Source organism: Nyctibius grandis, chromosome 10 (genome assembly GCF_013368605.1).
Source record: "Nyctibius grandis isolate bNycGra1 chromosome 10, bNycGra1.pri, whole genome shotgun sequence".
NCBI classification, from domain to species: Eukaryota; Metazoa; Chordata; class Aves; order Nyctibiiformes; family Nyctibiidae; genus Nyctibius; species Nyctibius grandis.
The window spans coordinates 34,950,316-34,969,166 of record NC_090667.1 but is presented as its reverse complement, the minus strand read 5'-3'; the positions used below and the strand labels follow the sequence as shown (position 1 = coordinate 34,969,166).

Below are 18,851 nucleotides of genomic sequence, written 5' to 3'. Positions count from 1 at the left end.
TTTTATCTGGTAGCTCCTTCCTGTTGCCCAGTTTTTAAATTAAGGTGAGGCATTGGGTCTTGTTTTAGTTCCCTTCACACACACTTTATAACAGAGATACCGAACTTGGACTCAATTCCAGACAGTAAATGCATCCTCTATTTTATATATAACATGGTTGAGATGCACCACATGTATTTCTATAGAGAAGACAGACAGTTAACTTTATTTCTTGTTGCTGCTATTAGAAACTGTACAACTTAGTGAAACTTACTCTTAGCAGGAATGAGGGAAATCGGACTTCAGGTTTCAGCTGTCAAATCCAGGTGTCTAGAGGAAAAACCTGCACAGAAAAAAAAAAAGTTCCTGTTAATTTAGAGGCCTGCTGTGAAACAGGAGGTTTTGTTGCCTGTTTGAAAAGGTTGATTCTCTGCCAGCTGAAATTGAAAAACAGCATTCAATTTGTTATTTTATCTGTAGAGCATCTAGAAGATAAATGACAGGAGCTCAGGAGGGTATTACTAGTCAAGATCAGTGTGCATTGACAGCATTTCACACAGGAAATGTTTCAGAGCATTTGTATATCCTCTGGCACGAACTCACGCATTGAGGCAGGCAAATTTTCCTTGAGCACAGAATGCATTTTTTGCATTTGACAGAACTGTCTGGCTTGTTGCAGACAAAAATGTACATTCATTCATGCTGTGCCAAATAATGTATTAAATTGAGTTGCTTTTTGTATTTCTTTAGCCACTTAAATGAAAGCAATAGTGGAAAACTAAAACCCCCAGAACTCCTTGCTAATAGCATGGTTCAGAAATTTAATTTGCATCAAGGTATGATGTTACTACAAAGGGAAACAAGAAAAATGAAGTTTTTTTTAAAAAAAAAGCATGTGATCATCTTTGCTTTTGTTTTTAACCCCCAAGGAGAGGAGTTGCAGCCCCCTCTTTTTTAGTTCACCTTCCAACTCATCTACTTCCCTTAAATTGTTACTAACTAGTTATTTCCCCTGCTTTAGCTATCACAACATGACACTTGCGTGTACCTTATTTTTAATTTAACCCTTTCTTCTTATCTTTGCCTCCAAAATGGTTTGGGATGGTTTTGACTTCCTTTTATTGAAAGCATCAGCCCCATCTACTTTCTGAGGCACCAGCCCAGAGCGGCTGCCTGCGGATCGGCGCACGACGGCGCGGACGCGCCCCGCGGCTCCCGCCGCCTCCCGCAGCTCACGGCGCGGGGACCCCTGGGCCCGCCGCCTCCAACCCGGGCAGCCTTCTCGCGGCCATACAAGCTTTTAATAGCCGCAAAACTTGTTGCTCACCTGCAACACGCAACTCACAGAGGCGGGTTCTCAGATAAACTGCAAAATCCTGGTGAAAAAGGCATCCGGCTTTGTGCAATTTCTTTGAACCTTCCAAATCTCTTGAAGAAAGCGGGAGACAGCTGGGAGACCGGTGGAGCCGTCACCGCCTGCAGGCTGCGGCCCCCGCCTCCAGCCCCGCCGGAGCGGGCCCCCCCGCGCTGAGGGGGCGCGCGCGGCGCCCTCCCCTCCTCGCGCCGCCTGAGGGAACTGCGGCTGCCGCGCGCTCGGCGCGGGGCGGCGCTTCCCGCCATTTCCGCCCGGCGGCGGAGCGGCGCCGGGCCCAGGCCGCCGCCATGCCGATGAAAGGCCGGTTCCCCATCAGGCGGACGCTGCAGTATCTCAGCCAGGGCGACGTCATCTTCAAGAGCTCGGTGAAGGTGATGACCGTGAACTACAACACGGCGGGAGAGCTGAGCGAGGGGGCGAGGTGAGCGCCGGGGCGCGGCGGGAGCGCGGGCGGGCTGCGCCCTCCTCGGAGACACTTCGGCTTCCGCTTGTGCGTTTTTCTTCTCCTTCTTTCCAGAAAGTTTGTGTTTTTCAACGTCCCCCAGATCCAGTACAAGAACCCCTGGGTGCAGATCATGCTCTTCAGGAACATGACCCCCTCGCCCTTCCTCCGCTTCTACCTGGGTAGGTGCCTCCGGGACCGGACCGCCAGGCCTGCCCCGCGGGCGCTCCGGCCCCGCAGCCCCGAGCGGCGCTTCCCCCGCGCAGAGGGGGCTGCAGGAGGCAGCCGAGCAGCGCCGCCTTCCACCCTCGAAGCCTGGTTTAGTCCGCGTTTCCGTCGTTTAATTTGCCCCCCGCGTCTCGGCCTGCAAAGGGGGAAGAAGGGCGCTGGTTTAGAAAAGCGGCTTTATGTGTTAGCAAAGACCCTGTGCTCGCCTGCCCTGCCTCACCCTTCTGCCGGCTGTCCTAGAGTCATCCTAATGAGACTTTGATTTTCCTATGGAAACATTACATTGTACATTAACGGTAGTAGAGAAGCAGACATCTTAGTTTTGTGTTAAAACACTATTTGCAGCTACTGTGAAACAGCACGTGGTAGGGATCAGTTACTGTTTGATATACTGTTACAAATCTTTCTTGACAGACAACGGAGAACAAGTTTTGGTTGACGTGGAAGATAAAACCAACAAAGAGATAACTGAACACATTAAAAAAATCTTGGGGAAAAGCAAGTAAGTAACACTTAATAAGCTAATGTACAGTCTAGCACACATCATACAATCCCTGCAAACCTTTGTCAGGTATACAGAAGGAAATACCACTTTTCCCAGACAAAATTGACATGAGCTAGGTAAAGGCCACAAGCTAGAAACTGTAAATCCATCGTTCTAGTAAACTGGGTCCAGGGAAGGGAGAGAAAATGCTGCCATTCTGGCTTCTGAGAGTAACAAAAATATCTCTTTTCTAGAGAAACACTTGAAAAAGAGGAAAGAGAAAGGAAAAAACTATCACATCCAGCAACTTTTGGGCCCAAGAAGTACCATCTGCGAGAATGCATGTGCGAAATTGAAGGCCAAGTTCCCTGCCCAGCTATTGTGCCACTGCCCAAAGAGATGAGAGGAAAATATAAAGCTGCTATGAAAAGTGAAGCATCAGCCTGACATCTCAAGTCATGCAGTTGTTTTTCCTCAGGTCTGGATAATCAAGGTACTTCAGTGAGAGACAAGCACTAACAGCTCCTGGAAACAGGAACAAGCGAGTTCATGTAATACAGACAGCCTTGTCTCATAAGTCTTCTTACAGCTACAACTAGAATAATTACAGTGAAAAATAAAGAAAAGTTGAAACCCCAGCTTTTTTGGTGCCAGTTTTACAAAGCGTTACAGTCAACACTGCATAAAAGGAAAACAGAACAAAAAGGAAACAGAATGACTTGAGTCCTATTTCCTACTCATGCCTCCGTGTATAAGGTTATGGCAAAACCAGGATGATGTTTGCTTTGGAACAGACTAGTCTAAAAAGTTTATTTCTCTTAGAGGCAGCACAGAACTCCACAATTTATAGAAAGTGGTGCAAAAGTGTTCCAGTTTTTCCATCTTGTACTAACTGAGGACAGCCAAATGATAATGTAACTCCAGCCTCAAACTACATGCTGAATTTTCTTTATTTATTTAGTTACCACTCAGAAAGAGTTAAAAGTCTCACAACAAGATACAACTTTTGCAGTTGATAACTGGAGCTCTGAGCAGCACTGATCAAGCCAAGAATATCAGTAGTAAAGGAGAACATTTAAGTTAATATTTGAAAGACATCCTTTACAATTATCTTTATTGTCCTTCAAAAAAATGTAAAGCTACTCTTAAATTAAGACAATTTCCTAAACAGTCTTCCTTTTTTTTTTAAAAAAAAAAAAGCCATACAAAGGAGAACTGTGTCTAGATTTATCAACTTCCAGCAAACTCTAGCCAGCAAGTCCGTTATAGTTCAAAGTCCAAGGCTGCTACATAACTCCTCTAAACCTCAAACACTCCTGCTCCCTGCACAGGGTCAGAAAAACCTTCTAAATCATCATAGCTTCTGCCTCACCAAACAATTACGCTATAATAGTACATAAACATATGATAGATTGTACTGTATTGCTTGGAATTTGGTAGTTGCACATACCTTTAACTCAGGTTTATATATACAGATTACTGTAGAACTGTATTTCAGCATTTCTGAAATATATTCTGGTCGAATATAAAGTTCCACACTAATTCAAGCATCCTGTAAAAACTGTCAAGGACGAACACAGCACAAAATAAACATGTTGGTTTATTTCATCTGTTTACAAAGTTTCCATACAGAGTAGTGCATGCAATTTTAACAGAAGTCAATGCTAGTTACTTACTGAGCTTTATAGTTACGACGTCTTCATTCCATTGTGCCTTGTGAGCCCTACGGCAGTGCAAATACCGGCATAAGGTCTTCACTTTGGAGATGACTTTAGTATCAGATGTCTAGTCTTTCACATTTAACACTGACAAAGATCATGAGGTATGCTAGTCTGTTACCTGCTTGTAAAAATACATTATTACATGTACAATAAGGATACTTTAATTATTAGTGTATTAGACTGAAAATACAAACAAGGCAGGACAGTTGCAACAAGATAAAAAACACTTTTTAAATGTGAAAGCTGAAGCCACTGAAACATTTTTTTCATGTTGATACCAAAAAAAGCTTTGCGTTACAGTGCAGGCAGCAATCCTCTCGACTAGCAAACAAGTCTGTCTTAAATAACTACCTTATACTATATCTGTTAAACAATCCCAGGGATTATGTTTAGCTATCTTAACATTCTTTCTTTGCTGCCTTCGTAAATCTGGTGCCACAGCACACGTTTTGTTAGTTTGTGACCTTTCAGAATCCTCCGTTCTTCATTTAACTTGGTGCAAAATAACACTTGGACTCAATCAACTCTAATAAAACATCTCAGTATAAAAACTTCATGGTCTTAAGACACCTGTTCTGCACACCTATCACTTCAGATTTAGGCTACAGTGAGAAGAACATCAGCTGTCCTTAACTGGCTGTTTTAAGTTATTTTGATCAGTTACTAGTGCTATTAAGTGAGGATATAGGTGGCTGGTTTTCTTTTTTAAACAACAGTCCCACAAGTCCCTACCTCCACTTATTTACAGCAAAATAAAACTAGAGTTCCTGCTCTTTAGGTAGTATAATTATTTGTGTCTCTAAAATATTACGCAATGCTTGGGTTACAGCTATGCTAAATATAATCAGAGACATAGTTAAAAGACATGTCCCATTCCATACAAGTTTACACTTCTGAATAAGCCCACTCTTACTAGTGCTATACAGTGTGATCTGCCTGATTTTCCTCTCTTTCAGCTTTAAATAAATACACCCTTTAGACTAACTCCTCCCCACCACCCTTTCAAACACTGATGTCTGATGACGGACCTCTGCTTTCCAAAGATAAAAATCAAAGCAGCTCAGGCTCCATCTTTCTCAGAGGAGCAGGCTGACCTAACCCTGAAGTGATCCTACATTTCTGACACCCATCTTCAGAAGCCCAGCTCGAAGCTCTCCTGCATCACAGGTGCTGGCCGTCACCTTGTCATCCCCAGACCACAGCATCACAAGATGACTCCAATTTGGAGCTGCTTATTTAAGACAGACATGCCTGATTCTCTTAACTTCTGAGGGGAGTCAGGTATGAAAGAGAATTGCTATTTGGCACTGTCGCAGCCACAGACTTTGTCTCCCAGCTTTCACAGAATTCCAGTTCAGTGGCTGTTCAATTCTCCGTTGTAAACAAGATTTTTGTTCCTTGAATGCTACAAAAAGAGGGTTCCAGTCTCACACATACGACAAACATGATCATTCTGTCACCCAGAGAATTTACAGGAATGTGTAGATTCCATGAGATAATTAGGAATTGGAGGGTCACCCTTTATATTGCAGTTTGAAATGGTGCTAGCCTGATGCTCTTCCCTGGAATGAGGAGATACCTGTTCCCACACAAGCAGGTCTCTGAAGCCAGCACGGCGCTCCCTCTTACACTGTACTTTGTGCTGACAGCAAATGGGAAACAAAGCGATGAAAAGACAGCATCCAAATTTTACTTGGGAATTTTTTATAAACATTAAAAAGTTACTCATATTAAGATCAGTTATAAAGTTCTTCTCAGTCTTAAAATCCCTTTTATGTATTAGCATTGCACAGAATTGATCTGCCAGCCTATATATTCTACACCTCAAAGAATCACAGCACTTTCTCGTAACAGCAGTAGGCAATTAAGCCAGCCTGTAACACTGCACCGTGTCATTATTGGAGGATGCAGAAGTTTTAGCAGTTTTTGTCTCTCTTTAGTCAAAGCCCCACTTGAAAGGCCAATACTGCAATACTACAACAGAAAGGGGGTAAGATGACAAACCAACATTGCAATCATTTCCAAAACATATTTCCCTATTAGCACCTAACCACTTTGACCAAAATAAGCACACAATAAGACCAGTTAGCATGAAAAGAGTGTTGTAACAACTTATTTTAAAAACTCTTAGTATAAGCGTTTGAGACCAGCAGCATACCTCAATAATTCTTTCTTCAAGACTGAGTAGTAGTGGAAATGCCTAATTGAAAGTGCATAAATGTCAAGATTCTCCCAACTCCCTCTTGTGATCTGTACTCCTGTTTGTAAGTATCTGCTCCACCTTCCTGTATTTAACAGCAGACTTAAAATAATTATTACACAGCCCTATTGCTGCTTCAGCAGTTGGATTTCTCCTTCTGCTTTGCTAATGTGCGCTTCAATTCCTTCAAGTTCTCTGTCAGTACCTCCACCTCATCCATTCGTCCACTGTGTTTGGCATCAAATATATAAGCTTTGATATTATCTATCTGTTGGAGAAGCAGCTCTTCCTCTATAGCCTCCTCTCCAGAGATCTCATTGCCGTCCTCCACTTCAAAGGGATTGGTAGAGGATCCCTCTTCAAATGGATTCCCAGAATTCCAACTGCCCCCAGGCTTTTGAAATGGATTTTCATCCTCTTCAAAAGGGTTTGAAGTACTGCCAGGTGCTCCATTAGTTTGTTCATCCTCCTCCTCATTTTCAAATGGATTGTATTCTTTTTTATCACTTTGCAGAGCTGTGCTAGAGAAAGAAGCCATTGGAGAAGTGTCTTTGGCAAAGGGGTTAGCAGGATCTTCCTCTAACTGAGGGGTATCTGCTTCATCTTCAAAGGGGTTTAGACAGGCTGTCTGATGCTGGTCTTTGTCACACTGTGGGACATTCTGGGGTTTCAGTGTGAAGATGAAGTGCTCTTTAGCTGGCAGCTGCTCAATAGCAGGAGTTTCAAAACTTGGGTCCCCTTTAATGTGAGCCATATCCAAATCCAATGCATGTGCTGTCAAGTTCCGATTCTCTTCTGCAACTTCGTGCTGATGCTGCTTGACTTCTCTGAAGTCCAAGGAGCGTGTCCTTGAATGCTGAGACATGATTTTGTGTTCTCTTTCCCACTCTTTTTCACGAAGGACCTGAAGTTCCTCCCTCTGCATCTCTTCCTCTTCTGCCTGTTTTTTAGAAAGCTCGATAGCTTTCAGAGTTTGTTGTTGATCATATTCATCCTGAAGCTGCCTCAGGTTCTCTTGCAACATATGGACCTCATCTATCCTATTAGCTGCCTTTGCTTGCTTAATAAAGGACATGATATTGTCAATCTGCTGAAGAAGTGGGTCTGCTATCTCACTCTCTCTCGATATGCTAGATGTAGGTAACCAGCCTTCAGATTTCCTGACGGTTCCTTTTTTCAGGTGAGTTGCATCACCATTAACTGCAGCTGCAGGTCTGGAGATAAAGTCCTTCTGCTTTTCCTCTTGTTTTCCATGTGTTTCGAGAGCCACCTAAAACAAAAAACATTTAGTAAGAGAACACCATGAGCTTGAAAAATTCCATTCTAAATATCCATAGGTACAAGAAGTTAGATGATCTTGGACATTGCTGGCTGTCACTGAAAGGGATCAGCTGCATTTTTGGTCACTTTACAGAAAATGCTTATTTTCATATTACCTAAGTGCTTCCCTTCAGTTTGTTTGTGACGATATTGATCAAAATCCCATGACATCTGCCTCTACAAACTTGAGGGCAAGTGGGAGCAGTGAGAGTGCTTTATATAGAGAAGCACTTTTATATATTATATATAAATATATATATTTATATAGAAAAAAAATGCCTAATGCAACTGTGCAGAGTGGTCTAGATTGATTTGGACAGTAACCATATCACATCTGACTACAGCAGACACCTGTAACAGAACATCAGTAACACTGATATCATTAGCTTTTGGGGTGCAGTGGTTCTTATTTCTCAACTTCTACCTCAAGATAAAGCTGGTTTAGTTTACAATTAATGAGGTCCTCCCTCCTACCTGAAAAAAACCCTCTCTCTCTGAAGAGGCACCCTTATTCTAATATGTCCTTTCTCACCACCGAAAGAAGTCTCCAAATTCCACTTGTGCAAATGAACTCCAGAACACAATTTCAAAATCCACGTAAACCAACATACTTCGTTTAGGGCTTGCTCTGCATGCACTAAAGCAGAAGCAGCACGTGCAGCCACGTCGCTGCTGCTCTCTAGAAGTGTTCAGCCGCTCAGCACACACCTGCTTACATACTGGGTAGACTACAATGACAGTGTTACGTGAATCCCTGGAAAAGGGTATGGAATGATCTGCACAGAAAAATGAAAAACTGAAATCCAATGTTAAAGGCAACTCTTCATACACACACAGCTACTAGGCTGAAGCCCCCGAAGGAGGCCCTAATACAAGATGTAACAGATCTCAACCTGTCTTACCATATGCAGTCTTCTCTTCTTCAGTTCTTCATACTGATCTTTGGTTGGCAGGGACATCAGGCCAAGCAGTTTTTCCTGACAAAAATGGAAATATTTAGTGTTGCTTGCAGGTATTCAGCCCATTTTCAAGTACTTGAAAAGAGAGATACCACCAACAGAACACCCTACAAACAAATAAAAGGTACTTCTACACTGCAGTCACTGCTGCAAGCCTGAGCACCGTAACTATACTGCTAGCTAGGTTCACACCTCAGCAAGAGACAAAGCCAAGATTCACACGCTCTCTTAGGTGCCTAAACTCAGCGCTGCTCTGACTACAGCCAGCTCATTTAAGGCTACAATAAGCCACTAGGGGAACTACAGAAAACGCAAAGAACTAAACCTCCTGTCAAAAGTTTCAAACCACAGGGATGCGTGGCAAAGAAGAGAACACTATATAAAATTTACATTCAGCTCATAACATATGCTCCATTTACCTGAACAAAAAGCGTAGCTGAATATCTTATCATTCTCTGCAGCTGTAGTGTTTTAGGATGAGGTTGGGGATCTTCATGCAAGCCTAGACTCAAAATCTTCTTACTGCATCAAAGAAAACATACAGCCTCATCAGTTCAAAAACAAGGGCCAGCGAAAATGCAACAGAAGGGAGAGACACAATATTGGATAAACATTTTCTGATGTTCTTTTAAGTAAACCATTGTGGATATTACAAGTTATAACACTTTCCACTCCCACTCTTTTTTCTTTTTTTTTTTTTTCAAAAAACAAACTGTGCCACTATTTGTTTCCTCTGTGCTTAGTTATTTCCACTGCAGAGGAGTGCATGATTTTTAAGGCTGGAAAAGGAAGTAGAAATTGATGGTGCAGAAGAACAGCATCTACCTTTTCACATGCTCTGTACAACTGAGCAGACAAATTGATTATCCATATGAATAAGCATGTATATGCTACACAAACACAGACACCAACAGCTGAGAAAAACTGCAGAGAAGTCAGAGAGAGACACAAACATGCTGTGGGAGTGGCGTGGAGAGGGATCTTTTTTTACCTTAAGGCATCTATAAATTCGTATACTCTTTGAATCTCCACCCTCAAGTCATTAGCACGTTCAAGACTGTAGGTTGTCTCTCCAGCACTAAGGAATAAATAAAACTTTATTTTAAGTCATGCATCCAGCTAACAATACATAAAACACTAGAAGTTATCCCAAGATGACCAAGATTCAACAAAATGGTAAGAATAGCTAATACTAAAGGGGTTGAATGATTTTATTTCAAGCACATTGTGTTTAAAAACCCTTTCTTTGTGACAGAAGCAGAAAGTGACAATCGTCTTGTGAACATGAACATTTCATAGAAGATAATTTTATTTATGATCCATTACTGCTGGCTCCACTTTGAAGCCATACCATCCAGCTGAGGGCAGTAATATCCTACTTCAGCTGTTTCCAAGAGGCTCATTTACACAGGAATTGTAGCCTTCTACTTCCTTTTTGCAAAGATGACATGTCAAAGTATGACAGTGGTGCCTCACTGGGAAGTGGCTTTAAAAAAAAATAAACCAGACTACTTCTCTGTATGCAATGTTACCATTAATTCAGTACTACTTCGTTTGAAGAGCATCCAGAAGACAACAGGTAATATAACACTGCTTTTTCTTATAATATACGCACTCTTGCAGCCTTAGCATGCCACTTCCTTGCTCCTTCCCACACTTTTGGGGAGGAGAAATATACATATTCATAAACAAAATCAGCAAATGGGGCTTACTTTAGTGATTCTGCCATCCTTATGTATTCTGGTGCCTTTTGGTCAACCTTCTCCATGCAGAGTCGGAGTTTCTTGTTTAAAACAAAATGTATAGAAAAAGAACTTCTGTTAGAACACTAATGCAAGAACACGCTGACATAAATCTTTCATGCTGTCTGTGCATATTCAAAGTTAACTGTGATGAAAGCCATTTAACTATTCAGGATGACAAGACCCTCCAGTTATCTTCAGAACACAGATGGCATGGTGAGGAACAGAGAAAGAGACCCTGTACCCCCGCAAGGTGAATTTTGAATTCAGAAGCTGTTTTAATGGATGACTTAGACAACTTCTAGCCTTACATCTCCTCACAAAGAGCACCAACAGAAACTCGTATTAATACCAACCAGGGGGGTTTGCAGACTCTACTGAAAAGATACCTGATGACTGTCAGTACCTGCTTTCAAAGCATATTTGGACACAACGTTCCAGCCATATGCTGTTGATTGATATAGATGGTTCAAAAAAGCATTTGCCATCAGTGTGAGGACAAACAGGGCTGGCAACATCAAGTCCTATAGTTCCAGTGCAGCCTATCAAAGTGCACAGCATATCATTGGTTTAAACAAGAACTGTTGTGATGAATCCCAGCTGACATAGTTCACAATTTTAAGAGAGAGGCATCTCAGAACTATTAGCTCCAGACGATGAGAATTAAGATGTATCTTAAAATGATGTCTGAAGTTATTGTGGGATATAAATACTATATGGCAACTGGCTCCATCATTTCAGATGCATCTGTTACATGGCATAAACACCCAACAGAGCCTATACTAACCCAAGCAAGTACTAGGTCATAAAGGAAGAGCCTGGACATGAGATAACAAGCCATAAGTCAAGTAGTGACAACTGCAGATAGATACACTGAGGATGAAAGCAGCAAAGAGTTTGATTTACCTCATAGAGTTTCACAATCTCTGGAGTGTATTCTTTCTCATCAATCTGTTGTTCTCTTTTCAACAGGGTATCTTTGCAGTGCCGACAACAACGGATTCGGTCATCATCCTTCTCATCCAGAACTGAGCTCACACTGCTTATGCTGCTAATGCTGCCACGGCGCGAGCCATGGACACTATTAGGTGAGGAGTTTGGGCTAGTATGAGAACCCAAGGCCTCTTTGCTGGCACTAGTGAGTTTGCCTAAAAAATTATACACAGGTAATTTTACAGTGACTGGAGAAGCCAACAGATTTTACCAACATAAATGAATTGCACTTTAAGAGAAACTTTACATTCAGGTAATATTAGAGAACCAAATTGAAACAGTCTGCTGAAAGACATGCAAGGAACCCATGACAACCAAGACTGCAAGTCAGAATTTGGGTCTTCACTGTAAATCCTGCTCCATTCTAAAAGCAGCTAGAGAGCAGACTGCCGAGAACCACTTGCTTTGCTTCTGCCTAGAAGCAGTCTCATGTTGGAGCTTGCATAGATATAGAATAGTGCGTGGAAGAACAGGTATGTTAATGCTGTCCATGTTTTGTGCTTGAACACTCCAAAAAGCACAGTTAACAACATCTATTTCCACAGCAAACAGTCTCCCAATGCACCAGATGAGGAAATTAAAAGTTCGAAAGGTTTCTTAAAGGCTCGTGGATGAATTTCCTTAATGTCAGCATCTGGACAGCCACAGGCAAGACTGGAAATATCCACAATAGCTTTAAATGTCAAGAACCTTGGCAGTTATAATTCCTAAAGTTAATACGTTCATAGTTATGGTACTCAGTAGAACAAGATGCTAAATATTAATTATATTTACTAGTAGCATATACAACTACTACTTCTAGTAACTTCTTCAGTGTCATGTAACACTTCCAAATCTGAAGAAGGAATGGAGACAAAGAATGGAGAAATCATTCTTCTTATTCCGGCTCACAGACAAGTGTCTGCATGAAACTGAATAACACATTAAGGACCAAGTTTTCCACGCAGGCAGAGTATTACCAGCAGCCTTTTTTCTAATGGCAAAAAGCCAGGATGCAGTTAGCACCGAGTGAGCTAAGGAAAGGAGGAATTAACACCACACACTGTACTTACTTGCCAAAGGAAGACTGACAAGTTCCATGCACTTCTTGCACATAATAGACCCACAAAGGCGGCAGTGGTGGCGTCTGTTTCGAATACTGAACTTATTACCACAGTCTGGGCAGAAGGGAACATCCTGATCACTGACCCAAGGCACAACAGACTTCTCTATAGCTGTGATTGGGCAAGAGGAGAGGGAATACACACAAGGTAAGATATTCATTCAATTAATTCCTCAGCTGGTTAAACTATAGGAGCAAATAGTCTGAGGTAAGCTCATACCAACCTCTTATTTTAGCTGATTCAGTGTTTGCTCTGTCAAACGATGTAAGCTAGTAGAAGATAAACAATACATTCAAGAAAATTGTAATTTTGCAAGAAAAAAAAACAAACCACAACCCAGCCCAACAAGAGAAAGAAACCTGGCATTTCTAAGAGATAGGAGTCTCAGCCTGTTTTACACCAGATTCCTGCAACTTTCCTATTTATTTCTAATGCCATATTCATACAACTAGTGCTAAACAATGACTGCCAAACCTGTACAAATCAGAGCATTTTGGACATAATCCTTATAGCATCCAACATTACTGCATCTGAGCCAAAATTTAGGTGTATCACTGGTAGATTTTGAAGAATGCAAAGCTGGAAGAATCATGACAAAAACATTAGGGAGAAATTTAGTAAAGTAAAAGATGCAGAAAATATACAGGAAAACAGATGGCTCTTGAAGCACATGGCAGTAGCATCTTCAGCTTGAAAACAGTGCATAGAAACAGAAACCATATCCACAGTACAGGGTCAGATCAAGCACAGTACTCGAGGATAAAAAAGGAAAAGACTCATGTGTGAAGAGAGTCATAGTTTAGTATGCTTTATAAAGTGCACTGCTAGATAAATGGGCAGACTTCATACAAAAATATGATTTCTTTTAATCTAGGAAACATTCAGAAGGCTGAAATATTTAAAAGCAGCAAATTTACCTTTTCTAACCTGATTATTAACTTATTGACTTCAACTACATAGTGATCAATCCTGGCTGCTCGGTGTTTCTTGAAATCAGAAAGGTGGCTTCTCATAGCACCTGGAGAAATAGCAGAGAGTTTTAATAGTCACCCAGGTGTTCTGCATGGATTTAAATGCATTTAAATGCCTCTTGAGAGACAGCTGTCACTTCTTTTCACCATTTATTTCTCACATGTAAATCGAATTTTAAAGACACATTAGAATCCTACATCTTCAGGGTACTGCTCAAAATAAAACATGCAGGTTAAAGCCTGATCTCCAGGCTAGCAATGAACAGTGTTTTATGTCTACTACAGAAAGCAACAGGCAATGTGTTAAAGAGACCATCTGCAACAATTTTCCCCCCCCCTCTTCATCCCTCAGTTACACTTGGCAAGCTATTATCAACCAGTAGTATTCTCAAAACTAACTCCCTTTAGTTTCCCGGCTACATGTTGAACGGAGGGAAGAGGCAGGTCCAATGATTATTGGAGGTCTATGCAAGAGCAATTTCTCTTTCAGACTTCTGATCATCCTTCCATCTTTAGGGGTCTGAATCAAATCCTTGATCAGAGTTCAGATTTACAGAAAACTGGTCACCAAGTATACAAAAGAACAATATAGCATCTATTTAAGAAATGTACAATTCATACCCGACAACGTTGGTTTCAAGTTTAAGTTTTGATTTTTTTCCAAGTAAGATAAGCCAGATATTAAAAATCAAAGTTACAGCCCCCCCCCCCCCCCCAAAAAAATTCTTTCTCCTGACTGGTAGAACACAAAATCAGATGTTGCTTTTTGATACTACCTATGTAAGTGTAAGAATCTCACTTCCTCATGCTACTGAAATAACCAAAAACCCTCCAAAGCTCAATCCACAGGAATGAAAGGGCCCCTCTGGGTAACTGAATTCAGCCACTGCTTTGGAAATATCACACACTTCCTTTCACAAACCCACCAAATCCCATCCTAAAATCCGGAAGGTTCATCTTCTCCACTCTGATCAGAAAGCAGTTATCACTTCTCTAATGTTCAGAAAGCTTTTGCTAGTTCACTGCCTACATTTATTCTTAGGTAATATTTATACTATGATTGGTGCTGAAATAGTCACAAAGTCAAAAGTATAACAATCTACGGAACTCGGACTCTGCAGACCCAAAGGACTAAGTTCTAGTATGTCAGCAGCATATGGGAAACTTTCCCAGGATCCACCAGACAGCGCTGCTTCCTCCCCTGAAAATAACTATAATATTTCAGTAATAGTAAGAGGCACCTCCCAGTAGCAGTATTTGTAATTACAGGCCCAGTCAACTTATCTTTGAAATTCTACAAATGTAGATTTATATTCAGAGGGGTGGGTATGGGGTTGGTTGGTTTGTTTGTTTTGTGGTTTTCTCTGCTTGTTTGTTTGCTTTTTAAAGTAAACCTCTTTCTAATGAGAGATGATCTAGAGCTCAAATCCAAGGAAAAAGCTGGAAGAGTTTAAATCAATGGACATGCTTTTTGTCAGACATATAAACTAACAACTACTTTAACTGTAGCCCAACACCTGGAGATTTTATATAGCTATAGCTTAATTAGTGGATTATCTGTTTTGCGAAAAGCCACAAAATGGTTGCAGAGCACCTCAACGAAGCGAGGTGCACAGAGGTAAACACATATCCAGCAAGCCTCAACAGCTCAGGCACAATGACATGACAAAACAACTACCCTGCTCTCAAGATTAGTTGGGGTACTGATTCTATATTTTTTTTTTCCCCATTGTCTGCATTTTCCCCCATCAGCCCACACAATGTAGGCAAGCTGCACAAAATCAATATGCAAACCATAACCCCATGCTACAGTGAATCAAATGCAATACAGACACAATTCCATGCAACTTCAGCAATACTGTAGCACTTTCCCAATTAAGATTAAAAGAAAAGTTATCCCCACTGCGTATCGCTTTCTAGCTCTCCTACCTACTTCCTGGGGCTCCCACATGTATGGATCTACTCCACCATAGCTGAACGACTCGTATCGTTCCTGAGATCCAGAATCAGTTCTGTCATCTCCTTCTCGTTTCAGCAACTTCTTCTTTGCTCTTTTGGCCTTCTGGACTAGATCTGAAAAAGATAAACCCAAGTCATCAAACGTGGCAGGTAGTCACCGGATATTTGTCACATGAAACCAGTATGGAATATTCCTCATCTTTTAGCACAAGTCTTGTTCCTCGATGACAAGTTTATCCGCAATGTGTTCTGTTTAGAACCAGAATATGGTTCAGAGAATCACAGATGATATGAAATGATCTTTGTTATCTGTCATAAAGTAGCACTAAGGTCCTAACGACAAAACACAGTTTTAGACACTCCATTCAGGGACTTCACTGTAAAACAGTAAGCTGTCTTAAACTATGGGACCCGTTTCACAGCATTCTGGGACATGACACAGATAATATCTCAATTCCCAATGATCTTCTTTGGATTCAAGGATGTTCAACACTATTTGTCTTGTTGCACAAACTGCAAACTAAGAATTTCAGTATGCTTGCACACCTAAATAATTTCAAAAGTACTAAACAGCCCACTGCATTATCTCATATGAATGCTAGTGAGAGGAGAGCAGTGTCCTGGGCCAAGAAAAAGACCAGGAACTTGAAACTTCAGAGCTTTTATTGCCCTTGCAGCTATGTTCCTCTCTGGATGCTAGCAGAAGTTGAGGGCACTACTTTTCTTGCCAAACGCATTCAGTATCTCCTTGAACTACATCTTTTATACATCAAGCTTTCTAACAAGCTGCTGGGAACCATGAGCTAGCATGTCCTTTCATATTTCTAATTTTCTTATTTAGTGTCCAAAACACTGGAGCTTCCACCTTGATCTTACTGGAGTCTGTCCCCCAGAGCTTCAGCCACTAAGGCTGCGCCAGCAGGGTCTGCCATGCAGACATCATACTTCCTAGCAGTTTTTCAGCTGTTGAAGTTAGGCTGCCTCCCAAAATGACACTCAGTGACATAAAACACTTCTCAACAAAACCGTGTCAGGTCAGCAAGGGCTTTGCTAGCATGGTAACATCATCTAAGAAACAGGATTTCTCCTCCCCCCACCTACTCTCAAGCCAGCATAGCAAATGCCAGCCAGACACTGCACTTTCTTAAGTGAAGTTTACACTATCTGAATAGAAAATATATTTGCACTTGGGACTTTGAAAGTCTGACATACTCAAAAAGAAGTAGGGATGCCTCACAGCTTTGCCACAGACACAAAAGCTTTTCAAGCAAACTTCATAATCTTGTTTGCCATGAAGTCAAACTTAACCAGCTCAGTCTGACTCAACTGAAGCAACAAGGTGATTTGTAAGCATTGCTAGAACTCCACAACTAGGACAGCTGGAGTTCAGCACAAAGTTGTGCAGCCACTTGTGATGCACAGTTTGAACACTAGTCCCTAAAACAGGTAGTTTAAATAGGTGATTCTGCTGGCCTTCCTTCTTCAGAAGGGGCTTCCCTGGATAGACCTTGACATGAATAACTAGGACAGAAAGTAAGCAGACAAAACCGACATCCTTTATGCAGGAACACATGTGAAAGACAGCCTGAGAAGTCACAGTACGCTATTTTAGATTAAAAGAACACTATAGACAGAACAAAATCAAAATGCAGGTGTTCTGTATTAAATAAAAGCAGCATTTGGGAAATCTTACCAAGCCTAAGTTGTTGTTGTTTTCTTTCCTCTTATCACAATGAAAACCATATTGTTTGTTCTGGTTTAAACACTCCACGGAAGCGTCTATGATTCAGCTATTAGAGCACTGTACCCATGATGGGAACATGACTGCAGTACTGGCCAGTCTACCTTCACTGTCCAAGAGCAGCACAGTGCTAAAAGCCAAGAAGTAGCCAGACTGATGGAAAGCAACTTATTAAAGATTCATGAAATATTCAGCTGTGCTATGCTTAAGATAGGCTTGTTAAAAACAGGAACTTTTCACTGAGAAAAGAGACTTTTGAAGTAATACTCATTAATCTCAGGGGGAAAAAAAGGCGGGGTGTAAAAATTCATGACTGCCAGGCCACTCGCTCTAGTAAAATAAAACAAAGCCAGAAAGATTTTTGCAGGGAACCCACAGAATTACCACCAGTTTTTGCACATTTTTCTCTCAATGTAAAATGACCCTGTCAATGCAAGGGGGGTAAAAAAGGGGAAATATTTTAGTTAAACAGAACTCAAAGGGATTTTGCAAATGCCAGTAAAAGCTGGTAATCCATGGCACAACCCTGGGACATTCCCGGCATCTACTGCCACCTCTACCACCCACGCTCCTTTCCACCTCTTCCCACCAAGAACCTTCCTTACCTTTACGCTTTAACTGCGACTACAGTTTTATCTACTGTCAAAACAAGGGATTAATGAATTGGTAACTGGCACGTACCAGAAATGCCTCGTATTCTGTAAGGTCTTCAAGTAATGCTTGGGAATTCATCTGGGTTACAGTATAAATCAGAGTTTTCAGATAAAAACAAACAAACAACAAAAAGGCCAATAATAAAAAATCATGCATAAAATCAGACTTTTGAAGAGTGATGACTTTAAGTGCCTACTTCCAATAAGTAAATTCTAAAGCACTGGGAATAATGTAAAAAGTATGTTTTGGCCTAAGGTAATTTACAGAAAAATGGAACCCCATACCTCACTTGTAACTCACTTCAATTAATATTTTAGCATTCTTTGACATTTTTGAGAGAGCTCGCAGTCCAAGCAGCTTCTGTCGTATGGAATCTTACGCGGCAAAACCGAACGCATTAAAGCGGCTGTCACGCCTCTTACTTTTGAGCTGCCCTTTGACATCTCTGTCCTCACTCGAGTGCTCCTCTTCGTAGTGCGACTGAAGCTGATAGAAAGACTGCAGGTCCTTCAGGCAGAGGGGGCACAGGAAGCCCTCCCGCGTTTCCCCCGGGTCCCCGAAGGGCGCCGGGCAGCCGGACGCCATGGCGGCGCCGCTCGCTCCCCCGCCTCAGCAGCGCGGCAGCGCGGGCCGCGGCCGCCTCGCAGGGCCGAGGCGCGGGGCCGAGCGGCGCGGGAGCGGCATCGTCCTTCGCGGCTCCCTGAAAGAAACGCGGGCAGCGGCGTGGGGCTGGCGGCACGGCGTCACCCCACGCCCTCCCTGGCCCCTCCGCGGCCCAGCGGGCGCCCACGACGAGGCCCCGGGCGGGGCGGGGGCCGCGTCCCGCCGCTCCGCATGCGGCACCGGCGCGGCCGGCAGCGCCCGTGCGCGCCCCGCCCGGGGCCCCGGGGAAGGCCCCGCACGGAGTGGGAGAGAGGCCTATTCGCGCCTCTGCTCTGGGAGAAGCGGGGTGGCGAACGAGCAAGGCCGGACGCGGCCAG

At 42.3% G+C, this 18,851-nt stretch overlaps 2 protein-coding genes and 1 long non-coding RNA gene across 9 annotated transcripts in view; 1 reads left to right on the top strand and 2 right to left on the bottom strand.

The window, feature by feature from the left end:
• LOC137668189 (uncharacterized) overlaps positions 1 to 1,534 on the bottom strand; it is a 41,116-nt gene extending 39,582 nt beyond the window's left edge. For 5 of the 6 annotated variants that reach the window (XR_011048886.1, XR_011048885.1, XR_011048887.1 and 2 more), the window contains exons 1-2: positions 1,307 to 1,534; positions 254 to 322 (exon numbers count right to left, since the gene is read on the bottom strand). This is a non-coding gene — a long non-coding RNA (uncharacterized lncRNA). The remainder of the gene's footprint in view (positions 1 to 253; positions 323 to 1,306) is intronic. The other variant, XR_011048889.1, reaches the window with a different exon arrangement.
• Positions 1,535 to 1,585: 51 nt separating this feature from the next.
• Positions 1,586 to 3,146, top strand: MRPS25 (mitochondrial ribosomal protein S25). Its single transcript, XM_068409521.1, has 4 exons — positions 1,586 to 1,775; positions 1,872 to 1,978; positions 2,439 to 2,526; positions 2,763 to 3,146. The coding sequence occupies exons 1-4, from the start codon at positions 1,642 to 1,644 to the stop codon at positions 2,953 to 2,955; spliced, it is 522 nt and encodes a 173-aa protein (XP_068265622.1). The 5' UTR covers positions 1,586 to 1,641; the 3' UTR covers positions 2,956 to 3,146.
• A 944-nt stretch (positions 3,147 to 4,090) lies between these two features.
• On the bottom strand, positions 4,091 to 18,509 carry RBSN (rabenosyn, RAB effector). Of its 2 annotated transcripts, XR_011048884.1 has the most exons (12): positions 18,294 to 18,509; positions 15,447 to 15,590; positions 13,464 to 13,564; positions 12,770 to 12,815; positions 12,496 to 12,657; positions 11,357 to 11,598; positions 10,421 to 10,491; positions 9,700 to 9,786; positions 9,128 to 9,230; positions 8,652 to 8,726; positions 6,388 to 7,699; positions 4,091 to 4,347 (listed from the first exon to the last, which is right to left on the bottom strand). XR_011048884.1 is itself a non-coding variant. In XM_068409503.1 (11 exons), the coding sequence occupies exons 1-11, from the start codon at positions 18,454 to 18,456 to the stop codon at positions 6,566 to 6,568; spliced, it is 2,328 nt and encodes a 775-aa protein (XP_068265604.1). In that variant the 5' UTR covers positions 18,457 to 18,509; the 3' UTR covers positions 4,091 to 6,565. The 2 variants fall into 2 exon arrangements, 1 of the variants encoding a protein (XP_068265604.1); XM_068409503.1 differs by having other exon boundaries at positions 4,091 to 7,699.
• Positions 18,510 to 18,851: the final 342 nt, after the last annotated feature.

What these genes read in the sequence shown, in the direction of transcription:
- MRPS25 (XM_068409521.1), top strand. Translation starts at nt 1,642, where the DNA reads ATGCCGATGAAAGGCCGGTTCCCCATCAGGCGGACGCTGCAGTATCTC. An exon ending in CTTCCTCCGCTTCTACCTGG is followed by an intron (nt 1,979 to 2,438) that starts GTAGGTGCCTCC and finishes CTTTCTTGACAG; the next exon opens with ACAACGGAGAACAAGTTTTG. An exon ending in AAAATCTTGGGGAAAAGCAA is followed by an intron (nt 2,527 to 2,762) that starts GTAAGTAACACT and finishes TCTCTTTTCTAG; the next exon opens with AGAAACACTTGAAAAAGAGG.
- RBSN (XM_068409503.1), bottom strand. Translation starts at nt 18,456, where the DNA reads ATGGCGTCCGGCTGCCCGGCGCCCTTCGGGGACCCGGGGGAAACGCGG. An exon ending in TGTCAAAGGGCAGCTCAAAA is followed by an intron (nt 15,591 to 18,293) that starts GTAAGAGGCGTG and finishes TATCTTTTTCAG; the next exon opens with ATCTAGTCCAGAAGGCCAAA. An exon ending in TGTCAGTCTTCCTTTGGCAA is followed by an intron (nt 11,599 to 12,495) that starts GTAAGTACAGTG and finishes ATAATTTTTTAG; the next exon opens with GCAAACTCACTAGTGCCAGC.